The 24,015-nt window shown below is 31.5% G+C and overlaps 2 protein-coding genes across 4 annotated transcripts in view; one reads left to right on the plus strand and one right to left on the minus strand.

Annotated features, from left to right (window-relative positions):
- The window catches only part of LOC139516400 (cathepsin L-like), a 41,620-nt gene extending 31,925 nt beyond the window's left edge, over window positions 1-9,695 (plus strand). The window contains exons 10-16 of one of the 3 annotated variants that reach the window (XR_011662953.1): window positions 3,745-3,825; window positions 4,190-4,309; window positions 5,682-5,746; window positions 6,197-6,287; window positions 6,966-7,024; window positions 7,911-8,801; window positions 9,106-9,695. Coding sequence is in view for 1 of the 3 variants with exons in the window: in XM_071306473.1 (XP_071162574.1) it covers window positions 3,745-3,825; window positions 4,190-4,309; window positions 5,682-5,746; window positions 6,197-6,287; window positions 6,966-7,024; window positions 7,911-7,985 (491 nt within the window). In the remaining 2 variants the exon portion in view is untranslated. Of the gene's footprint in view, window positions 1-3,744; window positions 3,826-4,189; window positions 4,310-5,681; window positions 5,747-6,196; window positions 6,288-6,965; window positions 7,025-7,910 lie in introns of all 3 variants that reach the window. The other 2 variants (XR_011662954.1, XM_071306473.1) reach the window with 2 other exon arrangements.
- Window positions 9,696-22,714: 13,019 nt separating this feature from the next.
- On the minus strand, window positions 22,715-23,515 carry LOC139515236 (E3 ubiquitin-protein ligase TRIM36-like). Its single transcript, XM_071304800.1, has one exon. The coding sequence runs from the start codon at window positions 23,513-23,515 to the stop codon at window positions 22,715-22,717; it is 801 nt and encodes a 266-aa protein (XP_071160901.1).
- Between the last annotated feature and the right edge of the window lie 500 nt (window positions 23,516-24,015).

Here is a 24,015-nt window from a genome sequence, read left to right on the forward strand (position 1 = left end):
TCTAATATAGGACAATGTGTTTAAAAATTGACATACATAAAGAGATGAAAGTTTTAATAAGTGAATGTACTAATGAGTATGTGACATATTGTCCTCTTATCTGGATACAGTGATAATAAGGTGAAAGTTTGGACTTGATTCAAGATATTTAAGAGTAATGGTCTGCCCAGTCTGGTAAAGGATATGTGTACTGAAGATCAGTCAAACCCTTTCCCAATTTTTATACGACCGCAAAATTTGAAAAATTTTTCATCGTATATTGCTATCACGTTGGCGGCGTCGTCGTCGTCGTCCGAATACTTTTAGTTTTCGCACTCTAACTTTAGTAAAAGTGAATGGAAATCTATGAAATTTTAACACAAGGTTTATGACCACAAAAGGAAGGTTGGTATTGATTTTGGGAGTTTTGGTCCCAACATTTTAGGAATTAGGGGCCAAAAAGGGCCCAAATAAGCATTTTCATGGTTTTCGCACTATAACTTTAGTTTAAGTCAATAGAAATCTATGAAATTTTGACACAAGGTTTATGACCACAAAAGAACGGTTGGGATTGATTTTGGGAGTTTTGGTTTCAACAGTTTAGGAATTAGGGGCCAAAAAAGGGCCCAAATAAGCATTATTCTTGGTTTTCGCACAATAACTTTAGTATAAGTAAATAGAAATCAATGAAATTTTAACACAAGGTTTATGACCACAAAAGGAAGGTTGGGATTGATTTTTGGAGTTGAGGTTACAACATATTATGAATTAGGGGCCAAAAAGGGGCCCAAATAAGCATTATTTTTGGTTTTTGCACCATAACTTTAGTATAAGTAAATAGAAATCTATGAAATTTAAACACAAGGTTTATGACCATAAAAGGAAGGTTGGGTTTGATTTTGGGAGATTTGGTCCTAACAGTTTAGGAATAAGGGGCCCAAAGGGTCCAAAATTGAACTTTGTGTGATTTCATCATAAATTGAATAATTGGGGTTCTTTGATATGTCGAATCTAACTATGTATGTAGATTCTTAATTTTTGGTCCCGTTTTCAAATTGGTCTACATTAAGGTCCAAAGGGTCCAAAATTAAACTTAGTTTGATTTTAACAAAAATTGAATCCTTGAGGTTCTTTGATATGCTGAATTTAAAAATGTACTTAGATTTTTAATTTTTGGTCCAGTGTTCAAATTGGTCTACATTAAGGTCCAAAGGGTCCAAAATTAAACTAAGTTTGATTTTAACAAAAATTAAATTCTTGGGCTTATTTGATATGCTTTATCTAAATATGTACTTTGATTTTTGATTATGGGCCCAGTTTTCAAGTTGGTCCAAATCAGGATTCCATATCAAGTATTGTGCAATAGCAAGAAATTTTCAATTGCACAGTATTGCACAATAGTAAGAAATATCTAATTACACAATATTGTGCAATAGCAATTAATTTTCAATTGGAGTTATCTTTCTTTGTATAGAATAGTAGTTGATAATATATGTTGGAAATTTGCCAGACATGACTATGATGTCATTTTCTATTTTTATTTGCCAATAACTTTATGTAAATAACTTCATTGGAAATTTGCCAATATAAAATGTTGCTGATGAAGCTTTTTTTCCTTATCTTATCTAAAATGTTTTTAGATAATGTATGTTGGACATTTGCCAGACATGACTATGATGTCATTTTCTATTTTTATTTGCCAATTACTTTATGTAAATAACTTCATTGGAAATTTGCCAATATAAAATGTTACTGATGAAGTTTTTTTTATTGTTTTATACAATAAACAATGTATATTCACTTTTACTACCAACCAATCTTTACCATTCAGTGATAACAAGCACTTTATTTTACATTTTAATATTTTATGATGTATTTAAAAGAGTAGTTATTGTTGCAAAACTCCATTAGAAATTTGAATTGATATCAGTTTTGGAAAAAGGGAAACAGGGATGTGAAAAAAAAAGGGGGAGGGTTTAAATTTCTTCAAACATTTTTTTGAAAGGATTAATATTCAACAGCATAGTGAATTGCTCAAAGGCAAAAAAAAACTTTTAAGTTCATTAGACCACATTCATTCTGTGTCAGAAACCTATGCTGTGTCAACTATTTAATTTTAGATTTAAAAAGTTTGAAGAAGAAATCTTTAATTGATTTGTAAAATCTTGACATTTGTTTTGTGTAAAAAAAAACCATGTAATGTCAAAAATTTGATCACAATCCAAATTCAGAGCTGTATCACGCTTGAATGTTTTGTCCATACTTGCCCCAACTGTTCAGGGTTCGACCTCTGCGGTCGTATAAAGCTGCGCCCTGCGGAGCACCTGGTTATACCCCATTTATGGGCATTTTGTTTTTTGGTCTGTGGATTCATTCGTCTGTCCGTCTGTCCCGCTTCAGGTTAAAGTTTTTGGTCAAGGTAGTTTGTTGATGAAGTAGAAGTGATATCAACTTGAAACTTGGTACACATGTTCCTTATGATATAACCTTTCTAATTTTAAAGCCAAATTAGAGTTTTTACCCTAATTTCATGGTGCACTGAACATAGAAAATTGATAGTGCAATTGTGACATCCGTGTATTATAAACACATTTTTGTTTAATTAGTTAAAAAGAGCCAAAAATACTCAAGTGTAATGTCTAGAGTTTAATAAATTGTAATTAATCACTAAAAAATCATACTTAAAAAAAAATTTCAACAGTTTTGATAACATAACTAGATGTTTTGGAAAGTTATGAATGCCTATTGTAATGAAAAAAATTCTGTCATGAAGTCATGATACTCCCTTCCTTCATTAGTCTACTACTGTTTAACAAGGGTCTGGCATGGTCCATCATCATTCGTCATATTTGAGATGTAGAAGTAATTGTAAGATCAAAGTTCCATAACTCTAAAATTGCAAACATGACAATTGTAAAAATCCAGAGATAAAGATTCACATTTGTATACAAATTTCACAAGGTTCTGTCTGAGAATGTTTTCTAGTCATGCAGAGTATAGAAACCTATATATTTTTAGATGAAAAAAGTTCTTTAAAACTGAAATTGTAAAGTGAAGATATAACTATTTGCGTATGATTCACTGTCATAAGTAAGCTCAAGTAGATAAGTGGACTATCCAGAATAAGCACTTTCAGATCTTCATTGACTTGTTTGTGTCTTATATGTTTACAAATTAAATTCATCAGAGAATGAAAGCAATTGCAATGTTGTTAGGGTTTTTTTTGGTTAATTTTTATTTTGCACAAAATATGACCATTACTATCAATAGAAAAACAAATGATATAGGGTATTCCTCCATGACACAAAAAAACAGTACATGCTCAACAAACAACACACAAAAAGTAAAGTATCAGCACTTTTATTGCTGTTGTTCATCTGAAAACCAAAGTGAGGCCTACAACATGAACCAAAGAAAAAATCATCAACTCACTGCAAGTTTAAGCTGGACTCTAGCTGCATTCTTTGCAAAATGATTTGGAAAGACTTTTTAAGATGTATCACTACTAAATCTGGCCCGGTAAAAATAGAACTTACTGAAAAGTAGTACTAATACTAAGACAAAAGTTCCTATGCATAGGTGGAAGTATCAAATTATGTAGAAAATATCTTAAACAGTAAGGTGTAAAATGAAAGCTAGTTTTAATGGACTAAAGTATTCTTAATATGGTCAGTGCTTATACTCATTACTCTAATGTATGCATATTAATAAAATCTTTTACATTGAGATTGTTAAAATCAAAACCCTAATTATAATTATTTCCAGAGTTGGTGAGCTGTGATAAAGTAGACCAAGGATGTGAGGGAGGACTACCATCCAATGCATACAAGGAAATTGAAAGATTAGGTCAGTAATCAGAGAGTTGTGCTTTTTATACAACAGCCAATTTTTCATAACTTCTAGATTCACATCTGAGCATGACTGATGAGTTATGTAGACGAAACACTCTGGCTTATTAATTCATTATCCTGGCACCTTTGATAACTGATTATATATTGCAATGTTAGAATTTACTACGTACATTGATTCAAAAGTGCAAATAAAAAATTAAGCAAGGTAATCAGTAGACATGTTGTAGAGGACTTAACTGTTTTTTTCTGTCATATTTTTCAAAATAAAAACTCACACTCAACCTTACATAAGAAATGTTATGACTTCTGATTCTGTTTGATTCTGAAAGTGTATGTTGATTTATAACATGTATTACTAGGTGGACTGGAGACAGAATCAGAGTACAAGTATGATGGAGTTGATGAAAAGTGCACCTTCAACAGATCTGATGCCAAATTTTACGTCAACGGCTCATTGTCTATATCCAGTGATGAGAAAGGTAGGTTAATTTCAATATGATATAAGTTAATGGATGTGTTAGTTTACTTCATTAGCTAAATTTCAATATCTTGTGGGGTAGATAAAGTATAAAATTGAGAATGGAAATGGGGAATGTGTCAAAGAGACAACAACCCGCCCAAATAAAAAACAACAGCAGAGGGTCACCAACAGGTCTTCAATGTAGCGAGAAATTCCCGCACGCGGAGGGGTCCTTCAGCTGGCCCCTAAACAAATATGTAAAGATTTATAAAAATATCTGAGCGATTACTTATGAAAATTACTTAACAGAATTACTAGAATAAAAGGGGTATTCTTAAGGGCAATTTTAAACTTGTCTCAGTTAATGTCAAGTTCACCATGCACATAATGTAGTCAAGGACATCCAATCTGCTGGTAATATGTATCAATGTCAAGGTTAAAACATCAAAAACTCATTATCTCTGTCGACTGAATTTAAGGAGATATTATGAATTCATCCATTACACAACAACCCAACAAACAAAAAAATAATCAAAAAGACACCATTCCGTAATACAATATTTCAAGCTCTTAATCATCTCAAATCAGTTAGAAATAAATTTAATGTAAACATACTAAAACTTACAATTAACACTCGATTCTCTGAATAAAGAAAAATTGAGATACAAAAATTATGAGGAGGTTTTTAACTTGGAAAAAGCAAATTTTACTTTTACAGCATGTTTCCATATTTTATGATTTGTGTCAAGATTATAACACAGCTAATATGATAAAACTAAGCTATTGGCAATAAAAAGTCTATGTAGCTATTGGCAATAAAAAGTCTATGTAGCTATTGGCAATAAAATGTCTATGTAGCTATTGGCAATAAAATGTCTATGTAGCTATTGGCAATAAAATGTCTATGTAGCTATTGGCAATGAAATGTCTATGTAGCTATTGGCAATAAAATGTCTATGTAGCTATTAGCAATAAAAAGTCGATGTAGCTATTGGCAATAAAAAGTCTATGTAGCTATTGGCAATAAAATGTCTATGTAGCTATTGGCAATAAAATGTCTATGTAGCTATTGGCAATAAAAAGTCTATGTAGCTATTGGCAATAAAAAGTCTATGTAGCTATTGGCAATAAAAAGTCTATGTAGCTATTGGCAATAAAAGAAGTAGAAAATGTATACTTAGATAACGAGGAGATCAACGCGAATATGAGATCTTCTTATTGATTGTATTAATCTTTATTATATAATCAGATTTTTTGATTTTGATTTTGTTAGGTAGCAGTTTATTATATAACGAAAAATCATATGGTAACTAAAAATCATATGAATTGTTTTATTTTATTTTGTGGTTCTATAACTGATGCATAGTAATGAATGTTTTACTATTTTTCAGAAATGGCACAATGGTTGTATGAAAATGGACCTATATCTATTGGTATCAATGCTTTTATGATGCAGGTAGGAAATTAAAAAAACCTCTGATGGTAATCTGTAATTATGTACCGTATGCTCAGAAACCACTACTAGTATACTGTCTATAGCGTGCAAAATCTTATTTGTTATTTTAAAAGATAACAGCAACATCATTTAGAATTATTCATTTAGAATTAGTTCCATCTATATTAAAAGGCACTTTATCAGCATAAGTGTTACCTATCACAAAGTTGTTTCTGGTAAGTGTTTAATTATAAAAAAAAAATACTGATCCTATGTAAAGTTCAAGGGGCCTTGTAGGAGGGTTAACAATTTGCCATTACAGCTGGGAACTATTGTGTAGTATCAATTTACTCTTAACACTACAAACAGGAATTATATTTAATATAAGTTTTGTTACATGTGGATATAAATTAAGCTAATATTTAGTATTGGTCAGTAACAGTCTTATAATTATCAACATTTCTATTTCAGTTTTACATGGGAGGAATCTCACATCCCTGGAAGATTTTCTGTAACCCTAAGGAGTTGGACCATGGCGTTCTTATTGTAGGATATGGTGTTGGTAAGTTAAATTTAAATACACAAGTTTGTTTGTCACTGTGAAAGGTCAAATACTTGCAGTTCATCTCTGACACTAAAAGCAAACAGTTTTTTGGCAAAACATGGTGATCTCATTGGTAGTAATTTGGTTTGTAAGTCAACGGTTAAATACTTGCAGCTCTTCTAAAAAAAATACTTTGCTTCAGACTGTGATTTGGCTAAAATATCTATCAGTAAGATAAACAGTTTCAATACTTGATTTACCCTCTTATGTTTAAACTAAATATATGTATATAAATACTTATGGAGAAAATAAGATGTCATTTTAATAGGGCTCTTCACGGTTAGTTCGGCCATACTGGATAGGGGGCAGATTTTCATAGTGGAGGTAAAAATAGTGTGAAAAATACTGGAAAACATCATTAAAACAGAGCAGTTGCTTGGAAACACACATAGGATTTCCCATACTCTCATACTATTTCCACCTCTTTCTAAAAAATCTGCCCCCTATCTAATATGGCCGATCTAACCGTGAAGAGCACTATTTTTAAGTTGTTCCTTTAGTCATTAGAATCTTTCAATAATTGAGTTTAATTCGGTTTTAATATCTCAAAGTTGTATGTGCACTATTTATATTTTGATCAGTTAGTCTCCATGTAAAAAGAGTATTTTGTTTATGTCTTACTTTATTGTTTTGTAGATGGAAGCAAACCTTATTGGATAGTGAAAAACAGCTGGGGACCAGACTGGGGAGAAAAGGTAGGCTTATTATAATCTGATGCATTAGTATGTTTCATTATCCACCAAAACAGTTTAGAATCAGGTATACAGGGTTGACTTTCATTCTGTTTGTTCACATTTTTTATTTCATTTTTTTTTTTTTATACGATTATTTATCAGTTGTTTCATCATTTAAGTCCTCTTGAAGTAATGCAATATTATGTAGTTTTACTGTGAACTACATTTCATGCTTGAGTGTCTTTGGTTAATTTGTGTTATTTATCATTATTATATTGGTTGCAATGAATTACATTGATTTCCCAGTGAAATAAAAACCGATAATTTCACATGTGAAATAAATGTGGTTATTTCACTCCTCTGATGTCATACAACAATAGGTGTTGTCAAGACATCGATTACGTCGGATCAAAACAAATTGTGAATGCGTAGAAAAAGATATAGTTCCTTACATTTTCTACTTTAATTTCATAAAAAAAAGCCATTTGCCAATGTAATAAAAAGTATAACTAATCAAAGAATTTAAATATCAAAAAAATATTCAACTCGTGATTGAACAACACTGATAATTAACTCATGCGCTGTGCTTATTTGTTAATAAATGTGTTGTTCGGTCACTGGTTGAATATTTTTCTCTATTTTAATTTCTCAATTAGTTATTCTATAATTAACTATTTTATAAATATAAGCTACTATAAAACTGGGCGCTAAATTGCTATTACCTTGTCTGTCTGGTTCTGTTTGTCTGTTTTGCTCATCACCTGTCACTCAACAATTAATTGTTCACCGTTTTCTCAGAGACTACTTTTTAGATCTGTCTGATTATTACTTCTTTTATAAACTTTCAATTATTTACATGAATGGTGTCTTTTTTAAGCATGTACAAAAATATCATATATATTTTCAGGGATATTATCTTGTGTATCGTGGAGATGGAGTCTGTGGACTGAATACCATGTGTACATCAGCTATTGTTAAATAAAGAAGTTATGACCCAAATACCAGTACTATTTCTGTGATTCATATCTATGTAATTTTACACTGTACTTGTATATACAAAAAGACGATTTTATTTTTTTTCCATCTTTGTTTTGGAAATTTGTATCATATGTTTAATTTTGTTTTGTTTAATTTACTAATATTTTGTTATTTTTAGAATGTTAAAATTTATATTTACTTTAGACATTGTTGATATTGAATAAGGTTTGTGCAGTGTTCATTTGTTGTATAAAATGTAAATTGTGAATATTTTTTCAAGTTTATATCTGATGATATAAATAATGTTTTGACTTTAACAAAAAAAATCGGTAAAATGTAGATACTTAACACATCACCCTGTTTATCAATTTGAGAAAGTATATTATTTTAAATTTCATTTGTTAGACTTAAATAGCATTTAAATTTTGAAATTGTCTATGAAAGAACATAAATTAATTCATAAAAAATCAATTTCAATTATAAGCTATTTTTTTTTTACATTTTGAATTACATAAAAAATTCTAACAGAATATTGAGCAATCTCAGATCAAAAGAAAAACTCTTTTTGCATTTTTCAAATATTTTATTGATGAATATTTTGTCCACAAAATGTACTAACTTTGTGTTGTGTGTATACCAATATATTTAAAATGTATTTAGTTGAGTATTTATTAATCAGTATAACTTTTTTTCAATTTAAGTTTTTGAAAATCATTTTGATAATGGTTGTTTCATATTTGTTTTATAATGTAAAAATTAATTTACTAAATTGTGTTTTTCATTACTATGAAATTATATTTAAATATGTTATTAGATAAAGGTTGACTAGAAAAAATACTATTAATGGGCTTAATATGGTACCCAACACCTGAACTATCTTAAAATTTTGACAAAGTATTTACTTTGACCCTTTGACAAAAATATAAAAATTTCAAAAAATCTGAACCAACCGTTTAATCAGAAAAATTACACTAGTTGTATAGCAGTTTGATAAACACTTATTTTGATCCTTGACAAGCTTAATATTACCTTATCCATACTTGACAAGCTTAATATTACCTTATCCATACAACGTAACTGAAACGTTTTTCTGATTTTACAGAGTTATCTCCCTGTAGTGTTAGGTACCACTTTAAAAATTAAATAAGATAATTTAAGAGCAAATTTCTGATAAAAGTTAGTAAATGCTACAGTAGGAGCAGCTGTTTTAATATAAATGTTCAGTACATTCCATGGTTAGTTAATAAAATTAATTGTTGTGCAGGTGTTATTATAATAAAAATCATTTTCAGTTTTGCCTACAATTTACTGCTTAAAATGACCTCCAGATTTAACAATATTGTTGATACTAAAACTATTCAAATTCAGGATTTTACCAAATCTTAAAATGCATTTTTGTTTATTTGGGTTGTCAAAAACTTTTATAAACTTTCAAAGATTGTTCATAATAATATACAAGCCTTGTCTTTAGAGTTGTGCTTTGGTAATGATAATACTGGTCTCTTGAAATATTTAGAAATTAAGTTTGCATACCCTAATTTTTTAAAAGAAAAGAAAAACTTATTAAAGTAATTTGATAGACTTACATTTAAAATTAATTGACAGATTGTTTTTTTTTGCTTATTATTTATACTTTGTGATCAATGTACTATACTATATTCAGATATTTTCATTGTTTTTCTCCACAAATTCTCAATAAAAATATTTTTTCATATCGCGTTTTCATTCTTTATCAAACAAGAATGTGTCCATAGTACAAGAATTCCCTACTCACACTATCATTTTCTATGTTCAGTGGACTGTGATGTTGAGGTAGAAACTTTTGATTTGGCATTAAAATTAGAAAGATCATATCATAGGGAACATGTGTGCTAAGTTTCAATATAAAAAAGAAGATGTGGTATGATTGGCAATGAGACAACTATCCACAAAAGATCAAAATGACACAGACATTTTAAAACAACTATAGGTCATTGAACGGCAACAATGAGCAAAGCCCATACGGCATAGTCTTCAGTTGATTGTCCTAAGCAATTTTCTGGAGTTACACAAAGAGTTGAAAGGCAGAAATGTAAAATTATACAGATATTACTTGGTTTTTAAGAAAATTATCTACAAAAATTGAAAAATACTTATTTGAACAATGATGATAGATTTCCTTGTCGTTTCCATTTTTAGATTAAAGAATGTTTAACATATTGTTTTTATTTTAATGCCCCTGCCGTAGCAGAGGGAGCATTAAGTTTTACTGTTGTACGTACATCCCAAAATTGGTTTCCTTTTTCTTACTTTAGTTTGCCTAAAACTTATTACCACAAAACACAGATCGAGTTTCAATTTTGGTGGCTTCAATTTTACTGTTCTAGAGTTATGTCCCTTTACATATGTTTCCGTTCTCCAACTTTAGATTGCCTTAACCAAATGTTATGAAACTTATGCACAATGGTTATTATTACCACTCATTACAGAGCAAGTTTGAACTTTCGTCACATTTCCAGAAATCTCATTTGACAGGTCAGAGGAAGATCCACCACCAATATAAATAGAAATGAGACCCATTACAGATGATGAGATCAAAGCAGCTATTAAGAAAGTTAAAAACAACAATGGTCTTGGGGCAGATGTCATACCAGCAGAAGAATTAAAAGCAGACATAAATCTCAATGTCTTGTAATCATACCACGTCTTCTTTTATAAATCTCAATGTGAACATTCTACGTGATTTACTGAATGAAATATGGGAAAAAGAAATACTACCTACTCAGTGGAAAGATAGTATCATCATAACACTATCAAAGAAAGGCATCCTTACTGATTGTAACAACTTGCATGGAATTACTTTACTATCAGTGCCTGGTAAGATACTTTGTAGAATAATTCAAGAGCAATTCGAAGACGAAATAGATTCTATTCTACAGGAAGAACAAAGTGGATTTAGAACAAACCGTGCTTGTATAGATAACATCCTCATACTGAGAAATATAGAACAGGCACAAGAGTGGAGATCACCTATATATATAAATTATGTGGACTTTGAAAAAGCATTTGATAGGGTCCATAGAGAGTCACTTTGGTACATCATGAGTATGTATGGAGTTCCACAGAAAGTAATTAACACCATTATAAATGTATGATGGTTTTAGATGTGCAGTCAAACTTGATGGAAAACTATCAGACTGGTTTTTAATCACATCTGGAGTAAGACAGGGATGCATAATATCTCCTCTTCTCTTTATATTGGTGGTTGACTGGGTAATGAAGAAGGCAACAACTGAAAATCATGGTATACAGTGGGAACTAACAACATTTTGGAGGACATGGACTTTGCTGATAATATCAGCCTCTTTTCTCATACACATGAACACATGCTTTAAAAAATGATAGTCCTAAATATAAAGCTTTATTACAACTGTCAGGTAAACTTAACATTGACCAATGAACCGTGAAAATGAGGTCAAGGTCAAATAAAACCTGCGCAACTGACATATAGATCATACAATATTTCCATACACCAAATAATTAGTTGACCATATAGTATTAAAAAAAAACCACCAAAACTCAAAAACTTAACTTTGACCACTGAACCATGAAAATGAGGTCAAGGTCAGGTGACACCTGCCAGCTAGACATGTACACCTTACAATCATTCCATATACCAAATATAGTAGACCTATTGCATACAGTATAAGAAAAACAAACCAAAACACAAAAACCTAACTATAACCACTGAACCATAAAAATGAGGTCAAGGTCAGCTGACACCTGCCAGTTGGACATGTACACCTTACAATCATTCCATACACCAAATATAGTAGACCTATTGCATACAGTATAAGAAAAACAGACCAAAACACAAAAACTTAAGTATAACCACTGAACCATGAAAATGAGGTCAAGGTCAGATGACACCTGCCAGTTGGACATGTACACCTTACAGTCCATCCATACACTGGATATACAAGACCTATTGCTTATAGTATCTGAGATATGGACTTGACCACCAAAACTTAACCTTGTTCACTGATCCATGAAATGAGGTCGAGGTCAAGTGAAAACTGTATGGCGTGCATGAGGACCTTGCAAGGTACGCACATACCAAATATAGTTATCCTATTACTTATAGTAAGAGAGAATTTAACATTACAAAAAATCTTAACTTTTTTTCAAGTAGTCACTGAACCATGAAAATGAGGTCAAGGACATTGGACATGTGACTGACGGAAACTTCATAACATGAGGCATCTATATACAAAGTATGAAGCATCCAAGACTTCCACCCTCTAAAATATAAAGCTTTTAATAAGTTAGCTAACGCCGCCGCCGTAGCCGCCGCCAGATCACTATCCCTATGTCGAGCTTTCTGCGACAAAAGTCGCAGGCTCGACAAAAACGCAATAACAATGAACGGAAAAGAACTGGAACAATTAAATTCATTCAACTATCTTGGTAGTAGAGTCAATGCAGAAGAAAATATTGAAGAAGAAATCAACATCTCTATTTGCAAAGCAGCTGCTGCATTCAAGAACCTGAACAACATATGGAAAAATAATAAAATTTCTAAAAAGACAAAGATTAGATTGTACGTGAGCAATGTTAGATCACTTCTACATCTGTTGTACGGTTTGAATTCAGAAACATGGAAAACAACTACAAAAGTAGAAAGACGAATTTGAGGATTTAAAGGACGCTGTTTGCGACGAATTATTAACATCAGATGGCATCAGATAATTTCAAACAGTGAACTATCAAAAGAACAGGTGTGAAGAATATAGTGAATGAGATCATGAGAATGCAGTGGAAAGATATTGGACAAATGTTGTGAATGGATAACAACCGGCATGTGAAAAAGGTGCTGACATGGACAACACAAGGACAAGACAGCCTGGAAGACCAAAATGCACATGGAGAAGAGATATATCAGCAGAGATAAAAAGACATGGTTATACCTGGAATCAGATAGAGAAAATCGTGAAAGATAGAACTAGCTGCAGGTCCCTTGTTGATGCCTTGTGTTCAAGAACATGAAGATGATTAAGTAAGTAAGTAAGAGTAATGCACCTTTACAAATGGAAAATTGGTGAGATTTTCGTTTCTGTTCTCTAACTTAAGTTATAAAACTTATACACAATACTTATTACCACAACACTTTTATTGATCTTGAGTTATGTCTATATGCAAGCCTAGGCATCATCTGTGTCCCATAGACACATTCACCATTTATTTAAAAATCGTTTAATATTATGATCAATAGGTAAACTATATGTTGTCATAGGCGGATCTCCAGGGGGGGTCCGGGCCCCTCCCCCCCCCCCCTTTTCGTGGGAAAAATTTGGTTGATTATATAGGGAATCATTGAAGCATGACTGGAGCGGGCCCCCTCTTAGGTCAGTCAGCGCCCCCCCCCCCTCTCCCCCTTAGGAAAAGTTCTGGATCCGCCACTGGATGTGCAAGGTGTACATATCTGTATCTCATGTATCTTCTGGCCTTAACCTCATCATCAAGGAACATTGGTCAATGCTGAGGTTTTTTGTCAAGCCTGTGACTTTCTTCACAGAAAGCTCGACATAGGGATAGTGATCCGGCTGCTGCGGCAGCGTTAACTTAACTTCTTAAAAGCTTTATATTTCAGACGGTGGAAGACCTGGATGTGTCATTCTTTGTACATGTATATCGATGCCTTATGTTACGAAGTTTCCGTCTGTCACATGTTCATTGTCCTTGACCTCATTTTCATGGTTCAGTGACTATTGTGAAAAAAAATGAAGATTTTTTGAAATATTATTATGAGTAATAGGATAACTATATTTGGTATGTGCGTATCTTGCAAGGTCCTCATGCCCATCAGTTTTCACTTGACCTCAACCTCATTTCATGGATCATTGAACAAGGTTAAGTTTTGGTGGTCAAGTCCATATCTCAGATACTGTAAGCAATAGGTCTAGTATATTTGTTGTATGAAAGGATTGTAAGGTGTACATGTCCAACTGGCAGGTGTCATCTGACCTTGGTCTCATTTTTATAGTTCAGTGGTTATAATTAAGCTTTTGTGTTTTGGTCAAATTTTCTTATACTGTATGCAGTGGTCGAAGTTATTTTTTTGAGTTTTTGGTCTTTGTTTTCTAATACTATATGCAATAGGTCAACTATATTTGGTGTATCGAAATATTTTATGGTGTACATGTCAGTCTCACAGGTTTTATTTGACCTTAACCTCATTTTCATGATTCATTGATCAGTGCTAAGTTTTTGTATTTTGATCTGTTTATCAACTATAAGCAATAGGTCAACTTTGTTTTTTGTATGGAAGGATTGTTAGCTGTTCATGTCTGCCTGACATGGTTCATCTGACCTTCACCTCATTTCATGGTTCATTGGTCAATGTTATTTTGGTTAAGTCTGTTTTCTTAGAAACTATAAGCAATAGGTCAACTATATTTAGGGTATTGAATGATAGTAAGGTGTACTTGTATTTCTTGTTTGATTTATATAATCATACTATCAATGGTTAGTAAAGAAGGCGAGACATGTCAGCATGTGCACTCTTGTTATAGCTTAGCTTGCCTTTTTGAAATTTAGCAAATATCTAAGCTTGATGTATTGCACGATATTAAGGCGTACATGTCAGTCTAGCAGGCTTCAACTAACCTTGACTCTCTCATTTTTGAGATTTTCAGTTGTAGTTCATCGAGTCAAGGTTGATTTTCAGTTGTAGTTCATCGAGTGAAGGTTGACTTTCAGTTGTAGTTCATCGAGTCAAAGATGTATGCAAAATTTTACTGAAATCTCTGACATATAGCCCATTTACTATATATTTATTTTAAGATGACACTTTTCTTCTTTTATAATTAGAAACAGATCTTAATCCTTATACATTTTAATTTAGACTGAACTATGTAGATCTTCAATTCGTGGATGTTTATTTAATATTTATGTTCGTCTTTGGAATTGTTTGCAAAATATCCCTGAAAAAGTATAATCACAAAAATACTGAACTCCGAGGAAAATTCAATAACTTAAGGAAAGTCTCTTATCAAATGGCAAAATCAAAAGCTCAAACACACCAAACGAATAGATAGCGACTGTCATATTCCTGGATTTTTACATGCATTTTCTTACATAGAAAATCGTGGATTAAACCTGGGTTTAAAGCTAGTTTAACCTCTCACTTGTATGACAGTCGCATCAAATTCCATTATATTGACAACGATGTATAAAAGAAATAATATTTCTACAAAAAGTACCAATTGTAAAGTAGTAAAGTTTTAAACTTTCATTTTTAGCATCCTTGATTTGAAAATAGGCAACTAATTCAAGACTTGAAATGGTTTTACTAATATCTAAATTTTGAATACTAGTATGTTGATACCACATGTATACTTTGTTTAAAAATCGTTTGTTGACATCTTGATGTGTTTTTGGTTTTTAGTGTGTTGTATGTTTGTTGACTCATTTGTATATATGTTACAGTCATTTTCTAAATTTAGGCATTTTGTAAAATGCCTGAAAATTTTAGGCATTTTCTAAAATGCCTGCAAAATTCAGTCATTATACAAAATGACTAATTTTTCTAGGCATTTTACAAAATGCCTGGAAAAATTGATAGGCATTCTACAAAATGCCTGAAATGGTTTTATAGAATGAAATTATGTACAATTAAAAGCTTTCAACACCGGAGCAGCTTTAATTATGATAATTACTGAATTAAAAATAAGAGTATTAACAAACTTTACTGAATTATCCAAAAAACTCTAAAAAAAAATATTTTTCATTTCTCAAAATGTTTGGACAACAGAACTGTCACACAATATTTGTCCTGATTTGTTTGTAAATACATTGTTTGGCATTAAATCTGGTTTAAGCACTTTAACCAAAGTTTGCGAAACCTGAATCATGATATATTTTACCGTTTCATTACAATGTACCTTTACTGACAAATACTTAACTTTCGACTTCATTGTGGTTCGCAATAAGCACACATGGCACACATGAATATCTTCTTTAGCAGTAGATACTTATTCTGTCAAAGCACTGTTATTTGTCTGTTAAATGCAGTTTTACTGAGGAAATTTTACAATTTTGTTTATTATCTTTCATAATATCTAAAGCCTATAGAGATAAACTAAACAGCAATAACGTTCAAAAAATTACATCGTACAATCTAAAAATAAGACAATATGACAAAAACTGTCAATTGCTCCTTATGGAGTTATTACCCTTTATATTCAATTTAAAAAAATTGTGATCTTAAACCAAAATTTTCTCCAATCCATATATTGGACCATATAAATTTAAACGTAGACACAATTTGCAGAAGGCTGTACTGATTGAAACACATATCAGATGACACTACCAACCATACATTTGCATCACAACAAAACACAGCCGTGTATGGCGAAACCCATATTGTAGAGGGGAGTTTGTTTCGATGTGTATGTACCAATCTAAAATTCTCATTATTTCTGAAAAGGAACATTAAATATATTGCCATATTTTATTCAAATGCAAAACTTTTTTCACATTAAGAATTCTACATGCATGACATGTACAGCAATCAGTCAATAAAAAAATCTTTTTTGTCTACACATTTTTCACCCTAGGCTACTGTTTTGAATCTAGAATTTCAAAAAATTCTATTGTTAATTTTGTTCTATTGACAATATAGTCATAAATTCACTTCTGGTATCAGAATTACGAATTGAGTATGTACTTTACTTAGTTTCACTAAAAATAATATATCCTATGACAAACAAACCTTCCAAGTACTGAACCATTAGTCATTTTCTTTGCAAGACATTGTGCTTTGTCCACTATGGTCAATGTCCTTCATCTACAAATTGCCTAAAACTGAACAGGCAATTTGTTAAATTTTGCTTCTAAATTTCAGGCATTTTACAAAATGACTAGGTATTTTTAGTCATTTTGTATAATGCCTGTCAAGTTTAGGCATTTTATAAATTGCCTGAAAATTCAGTCACTTTACAAAATGCCTAAATTTAGAAAATGCCTGTAACATATATATTGATATACTTCTAAGGATTCATTTATTTTCGTTTATAACAATTTGGGGGAATAACGAATTAATGTTTTTTGTGGATATTTGATTCCATGGTTTTATAAGTCTGCATGCAAGCATATAGAAAATTTGTACTTTGTAGGATATAAATTTTGTGGTTAACCTGTACCCACAAAGTCTATTTCAATCATTATCCCGAGAATAATAATGAATCTACACACACAAATATAATTTTTAAAAATAAAGAACATGTATTATATTGCTTTTGGCATTCGCATAATATTTTCTTTATCATTTAAAACAAGTCCTTGGTATGTTCAGCTTACAGTTTCAGATGATACGAAAAGATATTGCCAATGTTTCACAAGATTTAGTCACAGATATACTTTTACAATTTTTAGAATCCTGCTATGTTTATTTCATTTAGCTTTGCCTCTTTAGATTGACAAGCTGTATCTCATTTGCATCCTATATAAAGTTGTCCAGTTGGGTTGAAGGCAAGTGAATATGGAAACTCTATTCCTATTTTGTCTGTATTGAAATATGAAACTAAATGACCATTGTTATTGAGGATGTGCAAGATTGGAACATTCAGGACTAGTACAACAACATTGTCACTTGGTGTTGTCTCAATTTTTACTGGTTTTAATAGTGTACTCTTAATGGTTGAATTACCTGTATACTCATTTATTATATACCATCTTTTCCCAAGACCACTACTCTACCACTGTAGCATACCTGTCAACTGACCCGTATTCTTCGGGTGTGTCCCGAGATTTTCACAATTTTGAGGGATCACTCGGGACACCCGCCGGGTCATTCAAATAACCCGGGAATTCCGAAAATGACCCGATTTCACCCGTATTTCTTAGCCTTGAGATTGATTTTCATAAGTAATATTCCTTTGAAATACCGGCAAATTCGTAACTCTTGACTTCCATGAACAGGCAGTTCATCTAGCTATGTAAACTGTTAAATTAAAGGGAAACTTCGCAAAAAAATCAAAAATTGATATTATGTCCATTCTGTATAAAAATGCTCAAATTTATAGATATTATAGTTTTATTCCGCTAAATAAGAGATCACCATCGATTTTAAATTTTGAGTATCAGTTCTCTACTCTCCGCCATCTTGTCACCTTCTCCGATGAAAAATCCCGATATGTCAATAAACCACAAAGGAACAAAACTACAGTAAACGATGAAGTCGTAATTGCGTGTCGATATCTTGTCAATCGCACGGTTGTTTTATCTGACTGACTAACTTGATACGGAAAATGGTCTTATATTTTTAAATAACCATATAGTCTGTTATTTTTAAACTGATAATATTGTAATTAGTTAAAAAGTCAAAGTTCAAATCATAAAATGATAAATAAGTGTTCCGTGGAAATTGTTTTCGAAAATCTAATTCGTTCATAATTCTTTCAAGTAATAAACTTTAAATAAATTCGGATCTTCCCTTATCTGATCACCAGCATGGCTAAAGGTATTACTCCCAAAGGTATTGGAAGGGGTGTAAGGTGACACGTCCAGGTATTCAATCGATTTCCTGTCCGGCGGGCTTGCAAGTTCATGCATCGTTTCACTTCTGTAGGTATTGATCAGTGTACACGGCCGTTACTTATAACTTTCCATTTTGAACTATCAGGTGCATGTATAATATACATTTTTGTCTTGCGTGTCCGAAAGTGATATAATATACTAGTCATTACTGAACTCATACGCTTGTTTATAAATAACATTTCTGGTGTAAAGAATATTATTTATAAAAAAAAAATAATACAAAAAAAAAATAATTGAAGAAATACAAATCTATTTACATATTTTTCCAAGGGTTAATTTGGGAAAATGTAATATATACTCGTTGTCCATAGTTTAGGACAGATTGGAACATACCAGAATTATTGATCTAAAAAAATGTGCGCACTTGTCGACGATTCGTGTATACATACGCCTGGTAGAAAGTTACGGAACTATAGTCAGTAGCGCAATTTAAAATATGTATACATGTATACATTGAACATAAGAAAGAAACATACATTTTGTGTAAATTGTGGTAAAAGTTTTGTAAATAGACTAGTCCATGTATGCCAACAGTATGTAATCAACGAATTCGATAGACTATTGTATACCAAAAGAAGAAGAAGAAAAAAAAGAAACAATTTGATTTAAATACAGGTCAATTTATAACTTGCTTTGGTTCATCGAAGTTAAGAACATAGTAAACTCACAGATTTATATATCAATTAAATTGTTCTCGAATAAAGGACGAAATTCGTCATCATCACAATTGTTCCAACATTCATGTAAAATATATGCAACTGGACGTACACTAATAATCCCCAAGGAATGTGAATATTTTCTAGGAAAACTATTGAGTATCAATTTCGGGATTTATTTTCTTTCTTGATATTCAATGACAGCAATTTAAAGAATAAACTGCTTGTCGGATATTTGTCCGCTTTAGGGGTATTCTTGCAAGTTGAACAGACTTATAATAACATTCAAAAATAGGGAAAGATAACATTAAATTCGTTGTCTTTTAATTTTAAACATCGTTGATCAAATAGTTATTTAAGTATATATATACGTTGGGAGACGACGATTATTATAGTTGTCTCAGATTTTAATAAGGACGTTCCCCATTATGAATAAATTTGGTTGACGTTTATCACACTTGAAAAGAATATCTATTCGTAATTTTTCGATTCCATTACAAAAATATTTTTTTCTTTATTCGTACATATTATATTCCGCTTCGGTAGAGTTATCTTCAGATAGTTTCATATATTAATTAATACATGGCTTTCAAAAGTCTAAATGTAAGTGTTCTCGTACATTTTTTCGCCTAATAAAGACAAATAAAAATGATTTAGTAAAGCTATTTCTAATTTCTAAGTCCCCCTTTTTTGAGACATAAATCAAGGACAAGACTTGTATATCATTTCATTCTGACATATGAATTAAGTTTCCCGTCTTTAACCGAAAATTGTGTATTTCTTAGTAAATTAACTTATTTGAATTCAATAAATAATAGCACCAAATATAATTAAATAATTCCACGGCGACCAATTTTTATTTGTCACCAACTTGAATATGTATTTTTAATGTGTGTATTAAATGCTACCACTGATCCGAATAGACAGTCACACCTGGCAAGGTGTGCCCTAGAGGCGTGGTTAAATATCGAAGTGCAAATAACAATTTACCTTTCAACAAGCCATCTACGAGTATTGCCACAGAACCGTGAATACACACATCGTATAAACCTAGCCATAGCAGAGATAGTAAAAGGTCAATAATAGTACACCAACATATTGTCTTTACAGATTATTGTACTTTAATTTGTTCACCTTATCAGTCCGAAAATGCATTTATTAAAAATTAATTTATAACTTTTTGTGTTGTCTACAAAAATAATTCGAATATATACGTTTAACATAGATAATTTATCTCACGAATGAGTACAATTGAACGTCTGTGCGTTTTATCTTCTTATTATCGGATGGTTATTAGATAAAGCATAAGTCATCGGCGCGCTTCCGATTACGTTAAAATATGATTAAAAACCAAGACTTTTAATGATTGTATTTTAAATCCCGGCATGCAAAAATCAGGAGAAAACGTCACGACCTACAGGAAGTAGTTGATATTTTTTCATTAATTATTGAATTTCTCCTTTATTACTGCACATATAGCGATAAAATTTTGTGAATATATATATTATGTCATAATGAACATATTTAAACCATAAGTTAAAAATCGTGAATTTTCCCTTTAAGTGACCCATTAAGTGCATGGCTTCACTTGACAGCTTTGGTGTCAAACACACTGTTAATTAACACCAATTACCCACGGGGGGTAACTTCGATATTTTTTTGGTAGGGGTGTGCCATTTTTTCCTAAAAAAACGTACCCATTTTAATATAACATTCACTGAAATTCAGTACCTATAGTTATATAAATATTTAAGAAAGATTGACCTATACTTATATACAATATTTAAAATTTGACCCATGCTTATAAGCACTAACTCATCATCATTCAACGTTATTGAAGATCAAATCAGGAGACAAATTTCCGGGGTTCATTTGGGAGCTTATTTGAAAGGTGAACTTTCAAACGTTACGATTTAATTTAATATATTAATTGACCATTAATAATGTAAGATTCTCAATAACATATCTATATATGATATGTAGATCATACCCCGAATCAATATACAGTTATCAAACGTAAATGCATTTTAATATAGGATGTCATTTAAAAGGAGGGTCATTTTTATATAAAATCTCGCAAAAGTATGACCCATATTTTTGGCACATCCCCGTATACCGAATAATAGGAAGTTACCCCCCCCCCCCCCCCCCCCCCCCCCGTGCAATTACCTTAGCTTTAGGTCGTAAATAAATTGCACTACTGGTTTACAAACATATTTGAACTAGAGTTACTTCGCCTTATTTGTCACCATTCAAAATTATTCCTTATATTTACGTTTTATGGGTGAAAAAGATTAAATCATAAAAATATAAAATTCAAATACATATTGAAAAATAACTTTTCATTATTTTTATACCTTTATACAATTTTTTTTTAAAAAGTTGAAAATTATTTTTTACATTTATACTTTCTTTAACTGTATTACTATATTTTATCATAGTCTAATTTCCTTGTCAAGTGAGAAATGAATGTTCATAGATGTAATACCTTTACATGATATGTTTAAAGGCTACATACAGTTGAACGGCAAACGATTTAATGGCTTCTAAGTTCAAGACATTGGTCACGTGATAAAAGGTCAGAGTTTACGATTTTTTGGTAAACGTGCATGCCTCGTGGTTTTTGGACTCGTATCGTCTTATTTGTACTCGTACATTAATAAAAACCAAAGTGTAGATAGCCAGTTGTCTCATTTTAAAATTACATTTGAAAATTAAATTTTAGATGATGACAAAAAGTAAAGAACATAAGATTGTGTTACACAAATATATAAAAACCTTTAAAAGTGCAATGAAATAATAATAAATAAGATTTAAAATGACTTAACCAAGTGAACATGCATTTATGTTTTGGTATTTTTGATATACATTATATATATATGTACCATATATACTGAAATTCAGCTCAAAAAAGTTCGTACGCGTTATGACCTGAGATTTGATTCTTCAATGCAGGACAGACCTGCATTTTCATCGTCACAGGTTGACAGGTATGACTGTAGTCATCTGAAATCTTATCCAATACATGTATTTTTCCATTACTTGTTGTAGTTATACGCCTAAGGTTAGTGAATAAAGGTCTATTATGTTTATCATGTTCATATACAGCCTCCTTGTCTCCTTTCTTGTTCATTATGAACATAACACTTCTTTTTCCATCATACGCTCTAACTATGAGTTTATTATCACTGATTACATGAATGGCAAAGGGATGAAAAGGTGCTACGTCATAAACAGAATCAGTTAGCTGATTTGTTGCAATTTTGTGTTCCCTTTAACACAGAAGGAGTTGATTAGATGGAGTAACTGCATTCCAAACACAAAAATGTTAGTTTTAGACATTATCTTCAGATTGGTTCCTTCAGGTTCTGCTCTCAGTAAAACTCCAGATGAACCAGAACTTAACCATATCGACTTATCATGGCATGGAACATTAAGTTCAGTATGGTATTCGGTATTGACCACTAAGGAGATATGCTTTTCTACTGACAAGTTTCCATCATCTTGTATGGTTAATATTTCCAGGAACAAATTTTGGTGGAGAAATGCAAATGGGCTTGATTTGTGGTTCTTGGAATTCAGTATATTTCTGCATCATGTTAACCTCTTTGAAGAATTCAGAAGCATTTAAAATCCCAATAAAATCCTGGACTTCATTGATTTTGTCCTCTGTTTGGTTTGTAAATACTGATATAGCATTAAGATCGAATTTTACTGATGATACAACCTTTTCATGACTTTGATCCAATTTATTAAGGAGTTCCTTAAAATATATTTCTACTTGCTCTTTTACAGTTTTCTCATGCGGAAGAATATCTTGTCTTACTTTTGAATACTTTGAATGTTCTGCTGACATAAGTTTATTGAGTTCATCTTTCTTCGCTTTCATGTTAGAATTACTTTTCTGCATTTTCCTTTGTCCTTCTTTCAGTCTCTCAACTTTCAGTGTGTAATTATCACTTATTTCAATTAAATCATGCCTTTTATGAAGAACCTTAGCAATACACTTTGGACACACGAGGATTTCACATGTATTACAGTAAAGACAAGACGATTGGCTATTGTGCTCATGACATTTAATATTCGTAAAATCCAGTTCTTCCCTATGCAGTCCAATCTCTTCTCTACTGATGATCTTATGATCCTGTGCGTTTTTAAATTGTGAATGTATTTTGTCCTTGCAATGACCACAAATCAGAATATTGCAGTCCATGCATTTCCACTGATTTGGCCCATCTGTTTGACATAATTTACAATTAACCGGAGCTTGGCCTTTTCCGACTGACTGTGAGAACGTCATTTTTGTCAAGTGTTTTCCAGGTATTGATTGCACTTTCTTGTTTGTTCTATCATCAACAAATTAAATACCAAATGTACTAAGTAAATATATATATACTGATAATATGTTATCAGTGAGCATTTTATTCAGACGATATATGTTTTATTTCATCTGCTTTATAAAATAGTTTACTAAACTGACGTTTTCAAATAACCGTATGTCCTATTATTGGAGCTTTCTTACAATTTGACGAAATGTACTTAATTTTACACTTGACGAGTTAAACATAAGACCCGTTTTAGGGATTCTTTATTTGACTTTTAAAAAGTTGAAAGCATTGAGGACCAAATATTCCTAAAAGATTTGCCAAATACAGCTAAGGTAATCTATTCCAGAGGAAGAAAAACCTGAGTATTTCAAAAAATTTAAGTTTTGTAAACAGTTAATTTATGATTTTACCATATATCATCTTCGCTAGCAGGCAACACTCCTTTTGCGCCAATTACTGTTTTTCAGGGGTA

Source organism: Mytilus edulis, chromosome 3 (assembly GCF_963676685.1).
Source record: "Mytilus edulis chromosome 3, xbMytEdul2.2, whole genome shotgun sequence".
Classification (NCBI taxonomy): Eukaryota; Metazoa; Mollusca; class Bivalvia; order Mytilida; family Mytilidae; genus Mytilus; species Mytilus edulis.